Source organism: Bacillus rossius, chromosome 1 (genome assembly GCF_032445375.1).
Source record: "Bacillus rossius redtenbacheri isolate Brsri chromosome 1, Brsri_v3, whole genome shotgun sequence".
NCBI lineage: Eukaryota > Metazoa > Arthropoda > Insecta > Phasmatodea > Bacillidae > Bacillus > Bacillus rossius.
Genome location: NC_086330.1, coordinates 221,717,423 through 221,738,389, shown reverse-complemented (window position 1 = coordinate 221,738,389; position 20,967 = coordinate 221,717,423). Strand labels below are relative to the sequence as shown.

Here is a 20,967-nt window from a genome sequence, read left to right as displayed (position 1 = left end):
CAGCGGATGAAGACAAGATGGTGGACATGATGTAATACCAGCTGACGATATATACCTTGATATTGGTTTTAAGTCAATCTGTAGGTGGTTTCTGTGGAGGAAGGATCTGATTTTTTTTTGTTTTTTTATCCTCACTGGTTTCGAACCAAGGACGGAAATCGATATAATCAATCATAATTCTATTAAGTTAATTTTTTGATGAATTTTGGAATTTTTCCTGATTTTCTAACATAAAAATTACGGATTTCCAATATGGCGTCTAAATTTAAAGATGGCGACCACAACGGTAATTGCAACATTAATAGGATCCAATATGACGGTCGTAACATAAAGTGTAATGATGGCATAGTACTCAATCAAGATGGCGGGTGTAACGAAATATGCAACATTTATATAATCCAAGATGGCTACCGTAACGATAACTGCAACAGTGGTTTTTAAGATTTTTATTATTCTATTCGATTATTTAATTTTGTAATGATTTTTAATATTTTTCCCGATATTCTAACATTACAATTGTGGATTTTAATGATTGTGGGCATAACGATAATTGCAACAATTACGATTTATTACAAGATGGTGGTTCTGTTTCGAACAGGAAGTGCTATTATTACTTAAAATTTAAAAAAAAATTCAAGTCCCGATATGCATGTTTTTTTTATATACCTTATTTAATTCTCAGTCTGGTAAATGTCTCGAAAGCCGAGCGGTTAAAGGCGTATGTTTTCCAACCTAGAGATCAGAGCTGCGCTGGTTCGAATCACAGCGCTTCCAATGTATTTTGCATAAAAAAATTAAAACTAATATGTCGATAAAGTCCATAATAGCTCTGGTAGGTAATGGAACATCGACCTTATGTGATGCGACAGAGCAACGTTGGCGCTCTCTAGGAACAAACAGCAGAAACATATTCGACGGTATCCAAGATGGCGGCCTCCAGTGGAACAGAAAAAAATCAAGAGTGCCGCTGGTGCTATCTAGGAACAAAGAACAGAAACAAAGTCGACGGTATCCAAGATGGCGGCCTCCAGTGGAACAGAAAAAAGTCAAGAGCGATGCTGGCGCTATCTAGGAACAAACAGCAGAAACAAAGTCGACGGTATTTAAGATTGGCGGCCTTCAGTGGAACAGAAAAAAGTCAAGAGCGATGCTGGCGCTATCTAGGAACAAACAGCTGAAACAAAGTTGACGGTATCTAAGATGGCGGTCTCCAGTGGAACAGAAAAAAATCAATATGGCGACAGAGACGTAAATTTCATCATGAGTGGGGCGCTCAATTTAAATATGGTGGACCCAAGATGGCCACCATGATCTACTTGTCCCGTTATGTTGTGTCCCGTTACGACATTTCCCGTTACGCACATCCAAGATGGCCACCGGGACGTCACAATCAAAGATGTGGCTCGGCTCCGGCTCCACACTCTGACTCCAGTTTCCGGAGCCCCCAAACTATACTACTTATACGACAATTAGAGTAAGGTTTAAATCGACTATCAAGATTTGATTACATAGTTACAAGTGAAGCTAATAAAACAGTGTTAAAAAGATATCTACCCTTTCGCCTTCATAGATCCTAACATTTTGAATTTCTTTGATGCCATGTTTGTTTCAACATAACCTACTCTTTCATTTCTTTCAAGCTACTCTAGTATTCTAGAGAGATAAAATATATACAACATTTTTAAGTCTAATCATAAGCTTTTAAACACAAAATGTTTCATCGAAATCGGTTCAGTAGTTTTTGCGTGACGCTCGAACAAACAGACACAGTATAGATAGTTTGCACCCGTGCGAAGCCGGGGCGGGTCGCTAGTGTCAAATAAATAATAAATGGGCATTTGCCGCATCTGTGGTGCCTCTTCGATAAAGGATGTTTTAAAATGTTTTTAAATGAATTATGTAACGTGTTTGTAAAAAATTGTTATTATTAGGTATGTTTTCAGGCTACCTTTTATGCCCGGTAATGTTGTTTGTTACTGAAAGATACAGTTTTGGCCAGGATTAAAATTTGAAATGATTTTATAGAAGCTCCTGTGCTGTTACTATTTTCAGAATGCACAGAAAGTAATGATTTATTTTAATGATCATATTATTTATAAAACTTATTATTTTGATTGTTATTATTATTATGAAATTGTATTATTTAATTTGTATATTGTTCGCCCGCAAAAGTTATTTAAATATATTTTTATTAATTATGTATATCTACGAGAGCTATGCTCTATGACCTGAAATGGACTTATATGGACAGTCAATTGAGTATACCCCTCTAAGGACTAATGAACTTAACGAATGAACGATGATTTTATTCGTGGTATTACTTTAAGAAATTTTCATTGTTGGACATTTTCGTTTTAAATTTACCGCATTTCTGTGTTTTCAATTGTATTAATAAGTGTTATTTACGGTATTTATATTGTAAATTACGATAACCGATTTTGGTTTCGGCCAATGAGAGGCCGCGTTTTAAAGGTGAGGCGTCTAGAACGTCTTAATCAATAAGAAAGAATGGTTGTATGAAGGAGTCTGATGCCGACGCAAAGGCGCGAGGCATATCTTAAATTTGAAAGATAGCTAGCTAAATTATGCCATCCGACACTCAGGATGAGTTTAAACGACGTATAAATAAATAATGTGTAAGATTATAAGGGCATATACTGACGGATATGTTATTAGGAGTGAAAATCTGTAAGTAAAGATCTTGCATTTCGTATCACCCATAGACATACCCAGCTGTATGTAATTTCGTCGTAAATCACTCCGATTTGACTACAAACTGATTAGTTTTCACGTAAAAGTTGTCAATTATCATGAACTACGTCATGAATTGTTATTTCCAAGATTTAAATTATTATTTTATTTTGTGATACCCAGAGGTGAAACGGGAGTACTAGTTTCGTGTCTCTACCATATAAACTGAGTTAAGCCAAGGCAAATACGACCCAAATATAAACGTTACAAGTAATCATAATAACTAATAAATTGTGCTAAGATTTCAAACATCTTTCTTTTATGTAAGAATGCGTCCGTAAAAACATTATTAGATTGATTTTCTGAACTTACACTAACGAACTTTTGTGAACGATTCATGTGTGCTACGTATAATCCTGATGTTTAATTTACATAAGCGCATATCCACGAGTCATGTACAGTATCGTTAGGATTGTTTTTCTGTGATTTTTATCTAATTATATTAATATTGATTCTATCTCTACACATATGTTAGTTGTCCCTGATGAATAGCCATTTTATTCTTAATAATAAAAACCTGAATTCTATCCCTATGTGTTGATATATGTTACCTAGCTACCTGTGTCCAAGAGTGTGTGTTTTATGATAAATAACATTTTATACATGTTTCTAAGGGTCACAGTACAAGAGCATAACAGTACCATTGACACATGTATATATATATATATTTTTTTTTTGAAAAATAGTGACAGCCAGTGTATATTGTCCCGACAACACACACACACAACAAAAGGGTATATTTATAAATCAACGAGTACTATTAATGGTACTGGCGCCAGCAGTAAGCATACACCAACAAGAGAAGCAGTAAGCAGCAGTAGAGAGAGTGGCACATAAACGTGGGGCCCGAGTGTGTTGAAACTGAGTTGTCACACCATATTTCAAGTTTTCATTTGGTCCTGCATAGTGTATCTAATCCATTATAATAACATAGCACACAACCACCCCACATACTCGCTCAGGAGTAGGCGTGTCTGTGTGTGCGAAGACTGCGATAACACAGGGAATTCAGGAAGTGACACGGCGACTGTATCATCAGCAGGGGGTTCACCAGGGAACAATTGTGTGGAGGGGCCTGATGATCACTCTACTACCATGACAGAGAGGTTAGGGCGGCCCATGTCACCAGCAACCGGGGAGCAGGAGGAAAGGGAGGCCACTGTCCATAACATCACACCATTGCCAGATAATACTGCTACATCACCTGTGACACTGGAAGCACTCATGCAGTTATTACGGCAGAATAATAGGCAAATGGAGCAGCATAATGCATCCCTAAATGTGAAATTAGAACAGAATAATACTCAACTAAATGCGAAACTTGAACAGAACAATACTCAAATGGGGCGGGTTACAAATGAGTTGGGAGCGCTGAGGGATCAGACCAACTCAGGATTAAAGAGCCTGGAACACAGCATTGAGGTTAGGCTGGCCCAGCAACACGAACAGGTCCAGCAGATATCTGAGCAGGTATCACAGAACAGTAGTCGCGTGGACAGTCTGGAGACTCATGTAACATCCATAAGAAACATGATCTCGAATGAACACCAGGGACAAGCTAGCACCAGGGACGAGGTGCGAGGACATCTCCAGCATCTCGAACATAGACTAGAGGACATGAAGATGGCTACTGCCACACTAAGAGATAGAATCGAGCAACTTAGTGTACACCCCAGTCCCAGGAGTGAGTCAGCTGACCGCCAAGCTCCTGTACCGTCACACACAGCCCCTGTGTCAACTGTACCGACCACCCCAGTAGGCAGGCAACCGTACCCCAGTGAGATGTACACAATTACACTGCTACCCATCCACAATCATTCTACCATTCAAATGGATCTGCCCAGAGAAACCCCTGTAGTGAGCCCATCCAACATTGACACGGCAATGCTCATGCACCATCCAGCTAAGCATTGGGCAGAAGCTATGCCCACGTTTGCTGGCAGAGCTACAGAGAACCCCATCCGTTTTCTGAAAAGATTTGAGGAGTACACCTCAACCTTTTATTTGAGAGATACAGAGATACTGAAGTGTCTCAACAGCGCCCTGAAAGGAGCGGCATTTTACTGGTGGGAGATACTGAGTGCATCGACGCATAGTTACGCCCAGTTCTAGTCCCTGTTCTACAACCAGTATTGGAACATCCGAATACAGAGTCACCTCCGTGCACAGCTTCACATGGAGAAGTTTGACGCAAGGAAGTGTGCGTCCTTGGAAGCGCATCTATCAGCAATGTTTGAGAAGACACACTACTTGGATCAGCCCATGACGGATGATGAATTCATCGCGGCCATCCTCACGCAGCTTCCACTCAAGTATCAGAAGCAGTTGTCAGGCCTGCCGTACCGTGATGGGACAGAGTTCCGCGAGCGCCTTCTCAATTATGATAAACTGGAGAAGATGGACAGAGCACCCAATACCAAGGAGGAGAGTGAGAGGGTACCACAGCCCCACCGACAATAGCCCATCCACAACTACTGGCAGAATCGCGAGGGAAAACCCAAGGAGCTCAGACAGGCAGCGGTGAACACGATGAACTAGCAGCCAAGAGGAGGAGAACCTAGCCGGAATGATCAATACCAGACAGGCTACAGGAAGACCCCCTATTAAAAGAGGAAGATGTGGTGGTCCAACTCCAGGAATTACCACAGCGAGGACGAAGCAAACCACTGCCGGAGGCAGGGGGACTGACAACAAGCAAAGATCATTCTCGCCAGAGTCACGGCCACCCAGGGAGTCAGCAGACCGCCGCCGGAGAGCATCGTCAGAAGACGAGCTGGAGTACTGCAAGAAGTACCGCCGTACCGACGAGCCCCGCTACAACGGCAAACCTGAGGACTACCGCCCGCCATACCACTATGCCCCCAGGACTCACGAGACGAGTGGCGGCCATGCCCAGAACAGCCACCTCTCGTACAATCGGAACACACAGATGACAACATTCCCACCACCATTTGCTGCACCGTCTATATCTCAGCAGACGACGTACTACAACCAGGGACCAGCAAATCAGTTGGCAGCAGAATTCAAAGCTGCTGTGTCTGAAGCAGCAGGGAACCGACAGTGGAATCGTCAAGAAGGAGCCAGTTCACCAGCTCCAGGTGGACGTGCCAACACGGGCACGTTAAACTAGAAAGGGTTTCCGTGCGATCGCCCCGAATGGAAAACCCCTATCCAGGCTCAGGGGTGGATAACACAACTCCAGTGTACAGTTGTGTCAGCTACTACACGTTTCTATGCACAGTAATGTTAAGAGATAGCGAGAGAGAATTTTTGTATCATGAAAATGAGGAAGAATCCATATCTCAAGTGTATGCCATTTGTCCTCAAGTGACACTAAAGATTTGTGACCATGAAGTAACTGCCTTGATAGATAGTGGCGCTGAGGTCACTCGCATCAGTGAAGATTTGGTAAAGTACCTCGAGCAGCAAGGAGTGAACTTACCCAAGCTGCCAGTGCCAGCACTTAAAATCATTGGGGTGACATCCAGAGCAAGCCCTGTTGTCAACAGGCAGGTGTTGACATCAGTAAGAGGCCTAGGCCAGCCTAAGGAGATGTTTGCCTTAGTAGTGAAAGGCCTAGCGAAACCTCTTATAATAGGAACAGATTTCCTATCTCAATTTGGCGTTGTGATTGACTTTAAGTTATGTGTCATTCACTCAAGTGATAATGACAAACCTATATCCCTTAATGGCAAGTGGCACGTAAGGAACAATTTTGTGGGAATTCTATGTGATGAACCCATGCACATGAGAATCTACAGCAATCAGACCAGCGAGCAGCTACAAGCCTCATTGGAGGACATTCGACAGTCGCTGCAAGGTGCAGCAATTGTGACACCCAACCAGCTGCAACAGCTGTTCCAAGTATTGAAGAGTTTTCAACAGGTGTTCACTGACAAGCCAGGTCGTAACAAGTTTTACCAAGCCAGAATTCGAGTGGATGAAGATGCACCATATCGTCGAAAATCCTACCCCATCCCAGTGAAGTACATACAGGAAGCAACAGCCTACCTGCAACTGATGATCAACTGGAAGGTAGTGAGGAGGGAAGCGAGTCCCTACGCCAACCCGATTGTATGTGTAGCCAAGCGTGATGGCACCGTTCGACTATGTCTGGATGCCAGAGAACTAAACAAAATAACTGTGAAGTACAGAGAGAGCCCGGTGCAAACATCTGAGATTTTAAGGCTTTACCAAGGGGTGAGATACCTCACTACGATGGACCTGTCGTCCGGGTATTAGCAAATACCACTGGAACCAAATTCCTGCCAATACACCTCATTCCTATTTCGAAACCAACAGTACGTGTTCACAGTCATGCCGTTCGGACTGTGCAATGCAGTGGCAGATTTTACAAGATGCCTAGATGCAACATTGGGACACGAATGCCAAGGATTCGCTAGGGCCTATGTTGACGACATCCTAGTCACATCATCTAGCTTCGAAGAACACATCCAACATGTTGCCACAGTGCTACAAAAACTGCATGAGGCAGGCATGACAGTAAAAATCCGAAAATCAGTATTCTGCAGGGAGGAACTGCCTTTCCAAGGCCACATACTAACACCAGAAGGCATAAAGACATCACCAGAAAAATTTAAATGTATTCAAGATTTTCCAACTCCCAGGAATGTAAAACAGCTGAGAGCTTTCCTTGGTATCATTGGATTCTACAGAATTTATTCGAATAGAGTAGCCCAGTGTGCAGTTCCTTTGTTTACCTTACTCAAGAAAGGTCAAGTATGGATTTGGAGCGCAGAACAGGAACAAGCTTTCACCAATTTGAAGAACCTGTTCCTAACTGAACATGTTGTATATCATCCCACGCAAGGAAAGGAATTCCTCATGTACACAGATGCATCAGACACCGCTTTGGGATGCAAGCTAGCCCAGGAAGATGGAGGAGTGGAGAAGACTGTGGCCCTGACTAGTCGTACGCTAAACCAAGCTGAAAGGAACTATACTGTGACGGAGCGAGAACCTCTTGCAATAGTGTGGGCTCTGCAAAAATATAGAGATTTGCTACTGGGAGAAACTATTGTGTTGATCACTGACCACCAAGCATTAACTTGCTTAAAGGCCGGAAAGTTATTTGGCAGCCGGTTAACCAGATGGTTTCTCTTACTACAAGAGTATGACATCAGGATACAGCACATCAAAGGATCGAATAATACAGCAGCAGACTACCTCAGTCGAATCCATGAGCTACAGGAGAATGCAACTTCAACTTCAGTTCATCCGAAGGAATTTTTAATTGCTCCTATATCTGCTAAGATTTTCCAACCCGGCACCAAGCTAAGAGAAATTTTGAGCAATCTGAATGAAAAACAGAAGGCAGACGAATACTGCAAGAAGATCACTGGCCAGCTCAAGAAGCAGCCAGATGACCACAGGATACATCAACACTTCTGTTTGTCCAACGACAACACCCTGTTCGCCAAGTCTGGGAAAACAGGATTGTATGAAGATCACTGGAAACCAGTGATACCAGCTGATCTGCGACAACCAATCACCTGGGAGACCCACACAGATCTCGGACATGTGGGAAGCAAGAAGGTGACAGAAGCACTAAAGAGGCAGTTGTACTGGCCTAACATGTCCAGATGTGTAATCAAGGTCACAAGTGGTTGTGATCTGTGTCAAAAGGTGAAGCCCCCAGGAGAGCACCTGCATGGTGTGCTACAGCCCATCCTGCCGACAACGCCACTGGAATTAGTGTCGGTCGACTTGTTTGGACCCTTACCACAATCGAAGGGAGGAGTCAGACATGTATTTGTAATGCAGGATGTATTTAGTAAATTCACCAAATTGTATGCTATTGTCAACCCAACTGCAAAAGCAGTGTTGAATAAATTGAAATCATTTGTGGACGAAATCGGTACGCCGAAAGTTGTGTTGTCTGACCGAGGTACGCAGTTCACTATCGACCTGTGGCAGAAAGGTGTACGAAAACTAGGTATAACACCGACTACTATAAGCGTGAGACATCCACAGAGTAATCCGGTGGAAAGACTCATGAAGTCTATAGGCGGATTGCTACGAACATTGTGTCACCACTCGCTACAGTCATGGCGAGATAAATTGCCTTATGTAGAGTGCATTATTAATCATACTGTGCATAGCTCAATCGGAATCACCCCTAGCGAAGTTTTGAGCCTGGATAGATCGGCGGCGATCAACCCTGAATTTATACCCCATTGTGACAAGGAGCCCGAAAGGACAAGACTACCCACAGGAGAAGTGGAAGCATTCGTAGGAATGAAGCTCACAGCAGAAGCTGATGTACGAAGAAGGAAACCAGCATCCAATTTGTCTAAATTTACCATCGGCGACCTTGTGCTCAAGAAGACATCTCCTGTCAGCAAGGCATGGGAAAATGTCACCAGGAAATTATTTTTGCTTTTCGACGGACCATATGTCATAACTGACATAGTTCAAGAGAAATGTTATGCTCTGGAAGACCCATCTACAGGCCAACCAGTAGGCCGGTATAATATTTCGCAGTTGAGAGCCTACAAGAAACCTGTGTCCCAGTGAACAAGTTCGACACAAGCTAGTGAGACACCTGTATAGTACGAGTATAGGTACTATAACAGCTGAGCGCAATCGGAATGTCCAGGTCAGAGCCAGGACCTGACCAGTATGAATGTGAAAGGTATTAAATGGTTACTGTGTAATTTGATATGCCATGTGAGGCGTATTGCAACCACTGACAGGTACCTAATGTGTAGCGGAAGTGTGATACCCGCTTGGTACAAAATCGTCGCGTCGATGCGGAAGTGCAATTCCCGCTTATTATTGCCTGTAGTGAGGTGAAGCGAAATGCCACCCACACAGATGTAATGAATCTTCGAATTTAATAGTGTATTATGTGTATAATATTGTTTGTCAGTTGGTCTGCGTTATTCTTCGTGTGAGTATAAGTTCACTAACAGTAATACCTGAATCCATGTAATGAGATGCGCCTATCTGTAGCTACTATCATACTAACTAGCAAAAAGAAATGTCAAGCTTGTGTGTTGTCGACTAACTTGTGTGAGAGAAGTATGGCCTAGCTGTGTAAACATGGGTGAGCACTGTTCTACAAAGCATCTAAGAAGCACATGAACACTTTGCAACTACTAGCATAATAATAATAATGTTACCTTGAATTACTGATGTGGTAAATCCAATTTTCCGAAGCACAACACTTCACTGAAGTTATGAATAAGCGCCGAGATTTATATATTTTTTTTTGATTAAACACTGCTGGAAAAGAAGATATTTTTTTTTTTTGCAAATTTACTACTTTTGTTTTACACGAATTCTATGACTGAAGTAGGGCTTTGCAAACGATCTCATAGGGTTGCATTCTGCCCTGAATGCAGAGTAGAAAAGTATGCATTCCTTTCACATACAAATCCACTCAGTATTAGTAAGCTATTTCTTTAAATTAACTTGATTTGGTTATTTTAAATAATGATATTTATGAAATGATAACAAGATATATACGAACGACTGTGTTATTTATTGTGAAAAAAAACGATACAAAAGACTTTAATTTCATTCAACGTGGCACTTGAGTGTTTGTTTATGTTTGTAATCGTCGAGTAGGGGAATATGATGTCAAACGAAGACCTGAAAAACTCAATGTCTAACAACTATGTCGCGGACTTAGTACACTGTTGCAGTAAATGTCAGCAGGCCGTATTATAAACAAGTACTAAGTTACTGCAAAATTGAGCCAGCCAGAAAAGAAAAAAAAAATTTGCAAGCTATCATGAAAGTATTCTTTTTTGTTTCACTTAGCTTTGTCAGGATAGAATTATCCTTTGCATCGAGATCATGAATCTCAAGTGATTTTAACAAGAAACAATTCCTATCAGAGAAATTTCTGAATGATATGAATACACAGTCAGGATCCTGCGAAGCCCGCATCGGATGCCTGAAAATGAAACTAATGGTTGAGATGAGAGGGAAATTGCTATGCACTTTCCAAACAGCTGTTTACGTTATCTGAGAACCCAGCTGATTACAGAAAAAAAAAACTACCTTGCGAGAAATGGTAGAAATAAAAGTTCACCAGACACTCGAGTAAAATAAAAGAAATGAAAGAGAGGCCACCTTCGCCGAGCGATAAGCTGCGATAAAAGAGAGATAAAAGAGAAGGAAACACTGTGCGTTCCCTTTCCAAGCACAAGTTACACATGATGTGTGTACTTAAACGAAATCAAGACTATTGTTGATTTGTTTGCTAACATAAACAAATGCTTTTAATGATATAATATATGAAATGTTCCTTGAAGTGATATTGTAAATATGATGTTATGTATTTGATATGAGATATTAGTGAGAATTATTAATTTTATCAATTGTTGATATTATGAAGTTATGAAATATCGGGAAATGATGCTTATGGAAATGCTCGAGATGCATAATGAAATTGTACATAGAATAAAACAGGTACAACCTGAAGGCATAAGGATGCCTAACAATGATGTAAACAAACCCTTTCATTAACATGAAAATCAGTTTAGTTAAAGTTATGCTTGAATGTTATCTAGCTAATGATATCTATTGTTAAGATGTAACAATTTCACTTTGAAAGTTATTGAATGGTTAGCCTAAGTTACTATACTTATTATTTAATATCTGATGTTATTTGATCCTATTAGTTACTATTTGTTTTAATAGAGTTAGTTTATACTGAACTGGCTTGTGGATAGGCTACGTTAAGTACAGAAGATGTCTTAGCCTGCCGACATTCGTGCGTTACAAGTGCACGATTCACACATGAGTGAAGAGTTTTAAGACTGTTTAATGACCGGGACACTTGTTAGTTAAAATGTACACAATACGGTTCGCAACGGCTGTGTACCTATCAGTGACGGGAGTCGAGTGCGTCCTTGTGAGAAGTGGCGGTTCCGCCGACACGAGCAGCACCGCAGACGTCCCGACGCCGCCTCTCACGTGTTCGTGAGTTAGGGAGGCAGCTGCAGCCGCAGTCCGCCGCTACAGATGTTCGCCGCGGAACCAGGAGCCGTGGAGTCCGGTACTGCTAGCCGCCACACACCAATCCCGCCGACGTGAGGTGTGGAGCAGGTGTTGGTGTTGGCCGCTTTGAGGTCGGGCGCTGTCCCGATGCCTCCTCAGCCGCCGCCGTCGATGTCGTTTGCACCGCGGGTGGACGTTGATCCACTGCCGTGACGTGTCCTGGAGAACGTCATATTGTTGACTCACATGTACATACACCCGTTACAGCCATATGAGATTGCTACTTACAGTAAGTATGTCCTCCCACGTCCCTCTCAACAGGAGCGGCTCAAGGGAGTAGACGCCGTCGGAGAGCTGCAGCAGGTCCAGCAGAGAAGATTTTGCGCGGGAAAACCCGTGGACCATTTCAGCGCAGGTCTGCTAGCGGCGACGACCCGATGCAAAGTGATTAAAATTGCGCGTATTGTCTGGTGTAACGGTCGAAAGGACGATAGAAAAAAATAAATAAAAAAGGAGGAGAAGTAGAAACTCGGTCGCTCCAAGTTTTTTTTTATGTGTGGTGCGCGCGCCGCTAGGCGACAAGGATATTCGTTGTACATAGTGCGAGAGAGACGGTAAACTGCCAATCAAATTGTACTGTTTTGAACAGGTCAACGATTGCAGTTCAATATGATTGACAAGGGCGGCCATTCTGTGCTGTTACTATTTTCAGAATGCACAGAAAGTAATGATTTATTTTAATGATATTATTATTAATAAAACTTATTATTTTGATTGTTATTATTATTATGAAATTGTATTATTTAATTTGTATATTGTTCGCCCGCAAAAGTTATTTAAATATATTTTTATTAATTATGTATATCTACGAGAGCTATGCTCTATGACCTGAAATGGACTTATATGGACAGTCAATTGAGTATACCCCTATAAGGACTAATGAACTTAACGAATGAACGATGATTTTATTCGGGGTATTACTTTAAGAAATTTTCATTGTTGGACATTTTCGTTTTAAATTTACCGCATTTCTGTGTTTTCAATTGTATTAATAAGTGTTATTTACGGTATTTATATTGTAAATTACGATAACCGATTTTGGTTTCGGCCAATGAGAGGCCGTGTTTTAAAGGTGAGGCGTCTAGAACGTCTTAATTAATAAGAAAGAATGGTTGTATGAAGGCGTCTGATGCCGACGCAAAGGCGCGAGGCATATCTTAAATTTGAAAGATAGCTAGCTAAATTATGCCATCCTACACTCAGGATGAGTTTAAACGACGTATAAATAAATAATGTGTAAGATTATAAGGGCATATACTGACGGATATGTTATTAGGAGTGAAAATCTGTAAGTAAAGATCTTGCATTTCGTATCACCCATAGACATACCCAGCTGTAAATAATTTCGTCGTAAATCACTCCGATTTGACTACAAACTGATTAGTTTTCACGTAAAAGTTGTCAATTATCATGAACTACGTCATGAATTGTTATTTCCAAGATTTAAATTATTATTTTATTTTGTGATACCCAGAGGTGAAACGGGAGCTACTAGTATCGTGTCTCTACCATATAAACTGAGTTAAGCCAAGGCAAATACGACCCAAATATAAACGTTACAAGTAATCATACTAACTAATAAATTGTGCTAAGATTTCAAACATCTTTCTTTTATGTAAGAATGCGTCCGTAAAAACATTATTAGATTGATTTTCTGAACTTACACTAACGAACTTTTGTGAACGATTCATGTGTGCTACGTATAATCCTGATGTTTAATTTACATAAGCGCATATCCACGAGTCATGTACAGTATCGTTAGGATTGTTTTTCTGTGATTTTTATCTAATTATATTAATATTGATTCTATCTTTACACATATGTTAGTTGTCCCTGATGAATAGCCATTTTATTCTTAATAATAAAAACCTGAATTCTATCCCTATGTGTTGATATATGTTACCTAGCTACCTGTGTCCAAGAGTGTGTGTTTTATGATAAATAACATTTTATACATGTTTCTAAGGGTCACAGTACAAGAGCATAACAGTACCATTGACACATGTATATATATATATATATATATTTTTTTTTTTTGAAAAATAGTGACAGCCTGTGTATATCGTCCCGACAACACACACACACAACAAAAGGGTATATTTATAAATCAACGAATACTATTAATGAAACTGGCGCCAGCAGTAAGCATACACCAACAAGAGTAGCAGTAAGCAGCAGTAGACTCCCTTAAATTGGAAATTAATTTAGCTATAAATATTATTTTGAGTACAATCAGATATTTACTGTTAAAGGAATCCCTATTCTGTTTTAACTTTTACGAGCTTTTCTAGCAATTATCCTATGCAAGTGCTCTCTGAGGTTAGTTGTCCCTTTACGAGGGGAGACGATGTGAAGTGTAAATACTCTAGCCTGTGAGGAAACTGCAAATAAAGCTACAGTGTTCCTTACAATATACTTCACTTTTTATTTGTCCACTCAACCAAATTGATTTCATTATAACAAAGATTATTCAAGAACGTAACATATGAATGTTCATGTGAAATTTATTGTATAGTTATAGAAGCAAAAAAATGAATTTCAAAATTCGTAAGTAGAAACAATTCTAAAAACATTCACACACACACATATGTATATATAGTGCTGGAATTTATGTGAAGGCCTAATACGTGTAACTGTAACAGCGAGCCGGCTGCTGACCTGAGGAAGATGTGGCGCTTGCCCAGCGCCCAGCTCGTGCTGACGGCGCACGCCTGCAGCTTGGGCCTCGCTTCCAGGGCGAGCTGCAGGCTCTGCAGGATCAGCAAGCAGTCCTCCGTCGCCTTGTCGTCCGCACGCCGCAGCTTGCGGAACGGCGCCAGCAGCCGATAGCGCACGTTAAATGCTTTGAATCGCATCCGGTGTGGGTACCCTGTAAACAAACACGGTGCTGCCAACTGCCAACATTCACCTCAGTTGCCAGACCGAACCCACACACAAGTGTAGAAGCTCTACAAACAAATGTCTGTAACGAAGCTCTATGCGCAATGCTCGGAGCCCCATGCCTAACCACCGCCATGCAGTCGAGGGAATGACCGCAGAATCGTCGACCCTAGGTGCGTGCCGGAATGGTTGAAAAGGGGGAACACACCTAGGATCAATGTCTGTCTTCGTCTTCATCGCTGTCACGACAGCGAGCAGGTCGCACATGGCCGGGCCACGGGGCTGTCGCGAGGATCACATGGTGAGTGCACCACTGGGCTGGGCTAATGGACACATTGCATTCGTGGTCGGATGTACAACTAATAATTAATTTATATTATGAACCCTTCATACTTTAAAGTGTTAACTTTTCAATATTTAGGATTAATCGTAATTGTACTTTAGAAAAGTATATTTTTAATCAAACAAACAATAACATTGTATCGTCTCTTCAATCACATACGTAAACATAACGCACATACAAATTATGATATTAAACAGATAATCAAATTGAAGCACTTATGGAGGTGAGTATTGCAGAATAGCCGATCCGGGAACAGGCTTCAGGTTTTAAGGTGCTGATGTGCCAACCACCATATTGGATATTGATGTCATGGCAACAATCTTGGATGATCTTGACATTAACCCCGGTGGCCATCTTGAATGACGTTACGTCTACCATCTTGGATTCCGCCATATGGAATTCCACCATTTTGAAATAGAGCGACCCATTCACGAACGTTGCACATTTCGTCACGTTAACATTACGAACTTGGGTAATGTCCACTATATTGAATGCTGACACCACATCTGCAATTTTTAATTGTGTCATCTGCCATTTTGGATATGACCTCACAAGCCATTTTTTTCCGATTCTGATGTCATGTTCACCATCTTGTTTTAGTTTCTTAGATGCCGCCAACTTAAATGATGTCACACCCACCATCTTGTTTTTATTTTCAGTTCTGCTGGAGGTTGCCATCTACGATACCGCTATCATTGTTTCTGCTGTTTGTTCCTACAGAGCACCAGCATAAGTCTGTCTCATGCATGTAAGGTCGATGTTTTATTACCTACCAATATGGTTATTGTCCATATCGACATATTAAATTATTTTTTTATACAAAGTTAAATGGATGCAAGGTGATTCGAACAATGACAGATCGGACCTCTGGGCCATCGAGACATTTGCCAGACGAGAATTAAATGAGTTATATACAAAATCAATACTAATATTATAAATGCGAAAGTAACACTGTCTGTCTGTCTGTCTGTCTGTCTGTCTGTATGTCTGTTTGTTTGTTTGTTACCTTTTCCCGGCTGAACGGCTGAACGGATCGTAATGAAATTTGGCAAGGAGATAGATTATATCCTGGGGATGGACATAGGCTATCTTTTGTCTAAAAAATAATCTTTCAACAAGTTAAAAAAAATATATCTTAATTTTATGTAATGTGTGTCATAGATATACAAACTGTTAAAGTCATTCCTCTATGCCTGCCGAGCAATAGCTTTCAAGCCATTACGTTACGTTTTTCTATTGTAAGGAACTAAGTAAAGAGTAAGAAAAATATAAAGATCTTGACAGTTTGTAATGTCGCCATATTTGTTTCAATTTTCAATTCCGTTTTTGTATATTACAATTTAAATTGCAGAAAAAAATCATTATTCATAGGTAGGTAATAAGTTTTTCTATTTGTCAATATTGTTATTATGGTAGATAGGATTACAGTAAATGCCTACATTCTTATATTCCTTTATATCTCTTTCGATTTGGAGTGTTTCCGAGCCATTCGGGGTCCCCCCCCCCCCAGGTGGTTAAAGCCCCAAAATTTCGAAAGTTTAAAATTTTTTAAAAATCTTTCTCTTTCGATTTTGTGTTTTCGAGCCATTCAGGGTCGTCGAATCCCCCGCCCCCCTCTGGGAAAAAGCCCTAAATTTCGATAATTTTAGGAATTTCAAATATCATTTCTTTCGAGATGGAGTGTTCCGAAACATTCCAGGTCCTGAACCTCCACCCCCTCCCCTTCCATAAAAGTGAAAGCCACAAAATTTCGAAAAATTGGAGGAAATTGTATTAAAATTAAGTCATTACGAACTGAAGTGTCTGGGGCATGGTGGAACGGGAGGGGGGGGGGGGAGTGCAAAACCCCTTAATTACGAAAAATTTCTTAAATTTAAGTATACTTTTTTACTATTTGGAGTGTTTCCGAGCCATTCGGGGTCCTCAAACTACCCTCCCCCCACAAGGAGTCAATGACCCAATTATAAAAAAAAATCCCAAAATTTCGAAAACCTATTCTCTTTCGATTTGGAGTGTTTACGAGCCATTCGGGGTCCTCAACATAACCCCCTCCCCCCTTCTCAGGGGTCAAAGCCCCAAAATTTAGAAAATTTCAATAATCATTCTCTTTCAATTTTTAGTGTTTCCCTGCCATTCAGGGTCCTCAAAATCACCCCTCCCCCTCTGGGGACAAAGCCCCAAAATCTCGAAAATTTCAGGAATTTCAAATATCATTTCTTTCGAGATGGAGTGTTCCAAACCATTCGAGGTCCTAAACATCCGCTTTCCGCAAAAGTGAATGCCCCAAAATTTCGAAATATAAGAATATATATAATTGGATGTTGGCATGTATGACGTCGAGAAACTCTTACACCGTTTGACCGATCGCCATGAAATTTGGCACATCGAAGTGTTTTTATCATGAAGAAGGTTTTTATGCTATCCATTTTTTTGTAACTCGCCGCTAGATGGCGCTGTAGTGCATCAACTTCTAAACCTTTCAACCGATCGCCATGGGTAAACAGAAAATCATAGGTCACAGATACACAAACAGTAATTATGTGTCATTTCTTAATGTCCAACACACTGGACATATCGCTATCCATTTTGCTGTAACTCGCGGACAATATATCACCCGGTGTTCAGCCCGGGCAAAGCCGGGTACTGCAGCTAGTAATACATATTTGGACTTGTAATTTTTTATTAATTTCCCCTGCTACAGGGCGGTGTCCCAATATTTTTTTCAATACTAGCTACCAGGAGTGCTAGTTAACACACATCATCTGCTAGGAACGCAGGCTCAATCTTGTTTTCAGGACTCGATTCCAGAAGCTCTATAGTCATATAGTGCACACATCTGCTATAGGCTATTGCCGCCATATAGGTTTACCTACTAGAAAGACAATCACCAGAACGTCGTGCCATGCAACATATTTCAGGATTTTTCGACACCATCTTGGAAATCTGTAGTTATTTAGATTAAAATTCGTAAAAAAATTCCAAAAATCACCAAACATCACTCATAATTAACTGATTTATTTTATCGATTGCCATCCTTGGTTGGATTCCTGGTCAATGCAAAAGTGTAGTTTTAGGTAAAGAAACATAATTATTTGAAAATGTGAAAAATTATAAAACCAGTTTAAATTTATCATCAACCAGCAATCAGTAAGCTGCAGATGCTATCTTGGCTGCCATATTGAAAATCTGTAATTATTTAGCTAGAAATTCGGGAAAATAAAAAAAATAAAAAAACAGCAAATAATATACTGATTGATTCGATCGAATTCTGTTATCATTTCGATCCTTGCTCGATCCAGAATTGTTTATTAAGATTAAAAATATTATTTAAAAAAACATGTTCAAAATCCAAAAATGGCTTAAATTCATCATCTACCAGCCTCCAGTAAGCTGATGATAACATACTGATCGCCATATTAGAAATTCGTAATTTTTAACCTTGAAATTGTTAAAAAAATAAAAATCATTAAAAAAATTACTAATAGGTATGTGGTTCGGAGATGACTGGTCTATACACCTGACATTGAACATGGACTGATTAAAATATTGGACACGTTTTCTACGAATAATACCTTTTGTATGGAGACGCTTGGCCTATGCGCATGATTTTGTTTATGAACTGTTTAAAATGTTCCTCGAGTATCGACGAAAAATACCTCTTGGCTACTAACTGAATGTGTTTAACCACCTACTTGATGCATCTGGCTACGAACTGGATGCGGCTGGCCACCTACTCGAAATGCATTCCTGGTCACTGGCTGGGCTTACCTGGCCATCAACTTGACTTGTTAGCTTGACCAACCGACTGGACATGCGTGTCTGGCCCACCGACTGATGTGCATGGTCACCGACTGGACCTACCTTGCCACCGATTGTATGTGGCTGGTTTATCGTCTGTCATGTGGAGATGTCCTTAAAACCGATATCAAGGTATGCAAAGGACTAGTTTCGCCTTCTAAGAAGATTATAGACATAAATAAACGCTTGTAATTTGCTTTCTTTTTGTACATATAGAGTTTCTGTAATAATTTTTTTATTGGTAATGTGGATGTTTATTCTCTTAATTGTATTTTTTTTTTTTGGTAATTTTAATTAAATCATATTTTATTGCATCAAGCAAGTATCGAACCAAGGAAGGATATCGATCGAATCAATCATTATTTCAACGTGTGATTTATTTGAATGATTTTTGGAATTGTTCCCGAATATCTAGCTAAAAAATTTACAGAATTTTAAGATGGCGACTAAGACGGCTGACAAAATGGCGGACACCATGCAGGCAAAAAATAACTAGTCTAATATGACTACAGCAACTTCTAGCAGACGAAAATGAGATTGAAGATCTTCACCAGATATCAACAAGGTGGCGGACCTAAGATGTTGCTATGATATCATACTGGTTTGGCATAATATCTGCCTTGGCATTCGTGGTGGGAAGTAAGGCTGCCAGTGGCTTCCATGGAGGAATGATTCGTCGTAATTTTAAATGAATGACCTCTGAGGATTCAAACTGAGGACTCCATGACGCAAGTAAATTTTTTATTAAAATTTAATCCCACGAATTATTTATTACCTAATTTTAAATTTGTTCCCACTAAAATCAGATGGTTATCTATGGATTTTCAAGATGACGGCAAATTGACAAAATGGCATAATTTTAAAAATAAAATTTGATCAATTAATTTTTTATTAATTAAAAAATATTTCCTGTTAAAATAGGATAATATTTACGGATTTCATGATTGTAGCCATAACTAAAATTGTAATGTTCTAGAATCCAAGATGGCGGCCGTAGCGAAAAGTGCAACGATGACATCATTCTTACCCAAGATGGCGACCGTAACGAAAAGTTCAGCGTTATAAAATCACAGATGATGTGCATAACGAAAAGTGTAATATTCTAGAATTTAATATGGCGGGAGTAACGGAAAGTGCATGTTTGAAGTAAACAATTTTTTTTTTAATTTTTGCGAAAAATTTTTTGTCAAAAATTAAACGATTTTATGTTTATGGTCAAGGTCAAGGTCATGACCTCGGCGGCTTAGGGTGGCTTGCTTTTAGGAATCTTGAAGCCATTTTTAGGAATTTTGGTTCTTTCAAAGGCAAATGTATTTTGAGGTACCTATTTAGAACTTCGAATTTTTGAACTTCTGAGGAATAAACCGAAATATTTTCCCTCAAAACGGGAATTTTCCCCTCAAAATGGGGAAATCTGTAGGAATTATGAGGAATTTAAGAGGAATTTTCAGTCCAAGATGGCCGCAGTAACGTCGGTCGGCATCACGCACCACACTCCGACTCCATCGCCAGGGGCCCCATTCCTATACTACTAACGAGTTTTCATAATACAGCTCCCATTATGTGAATGTGCTTTCAAATGTGCGAACTTTACCGAATTTGCTTACTGATGAATTTCCTTTTATTTATTGCTTTTTTAACAAATATGTTTCCTTTTTTGAATGTATTGTCAAATTTGCTTCCTTCTTTAAATATGCATTCAAATGTGCTTCCCTTTTTTACTGTGCTTCCAAATGTGTTTCACTTTTTGGAGTGAGCTTTCAAATATGCTTCCGTTTTTTTTTTGTGATTCCAAATGTGCTTTATATTTTAATGTGCTTCCAAATTTTATTTTTTTTATTGTTTTTGCAAATGTGATACTTTTTTTAATGTGCTTCCAAATGTCCTTGCTTTTTTTCAGTGTGTTACCAATGCTTCCAAATGTGCTTCTATGTTTAAGTAATTCCAAATGAGCTTCCCTTTTTTTATTGTGCTCTCAAATCATCTTTTTTTTAAAGGTGCTTCCATATTTTCATCCGTTTTGTTGATTGATCATCGTCAAGTCTGTAGTCAGATCATTATTGGCTTCGTAGTTCGAAGAGGCCTGTTCTAAACGTCTGACATTGTACGTGAGCTGTTTAAAATGTTTGCCAAATATCGAAGAAAGAAGGTCCTCTGGTTCG

At 40.0% G+C, this 20,967-nt stretch overlaps 1 protein-coding gene across 3 annotated transcripts in view; it reads right to left on the bottom strand.

Annotated features, from left to right (window-relative positions):
* The window catches only part of LOC134527313 (unconventional myosin-IXAa), a 651,966-nt gene that overhangs the window by 131,186 nt on the left and 499,813 nt on the right, over positions 1–20,967 (bottom strand). For all 3 annotated transcript variants that reach the window (XM_063359870.1, XM_063359869.1, XM_063359871.1), the window contains exon 15: positions 14,443–14,653. In XM_063359870.1, the coding sequence (XP_063215940.1) occupies positions 14,443–14,653 (211 nt within the window). The remainder of the gene's footprint in view (positions 1–14,442; positions 14,654–20,967) is intronic.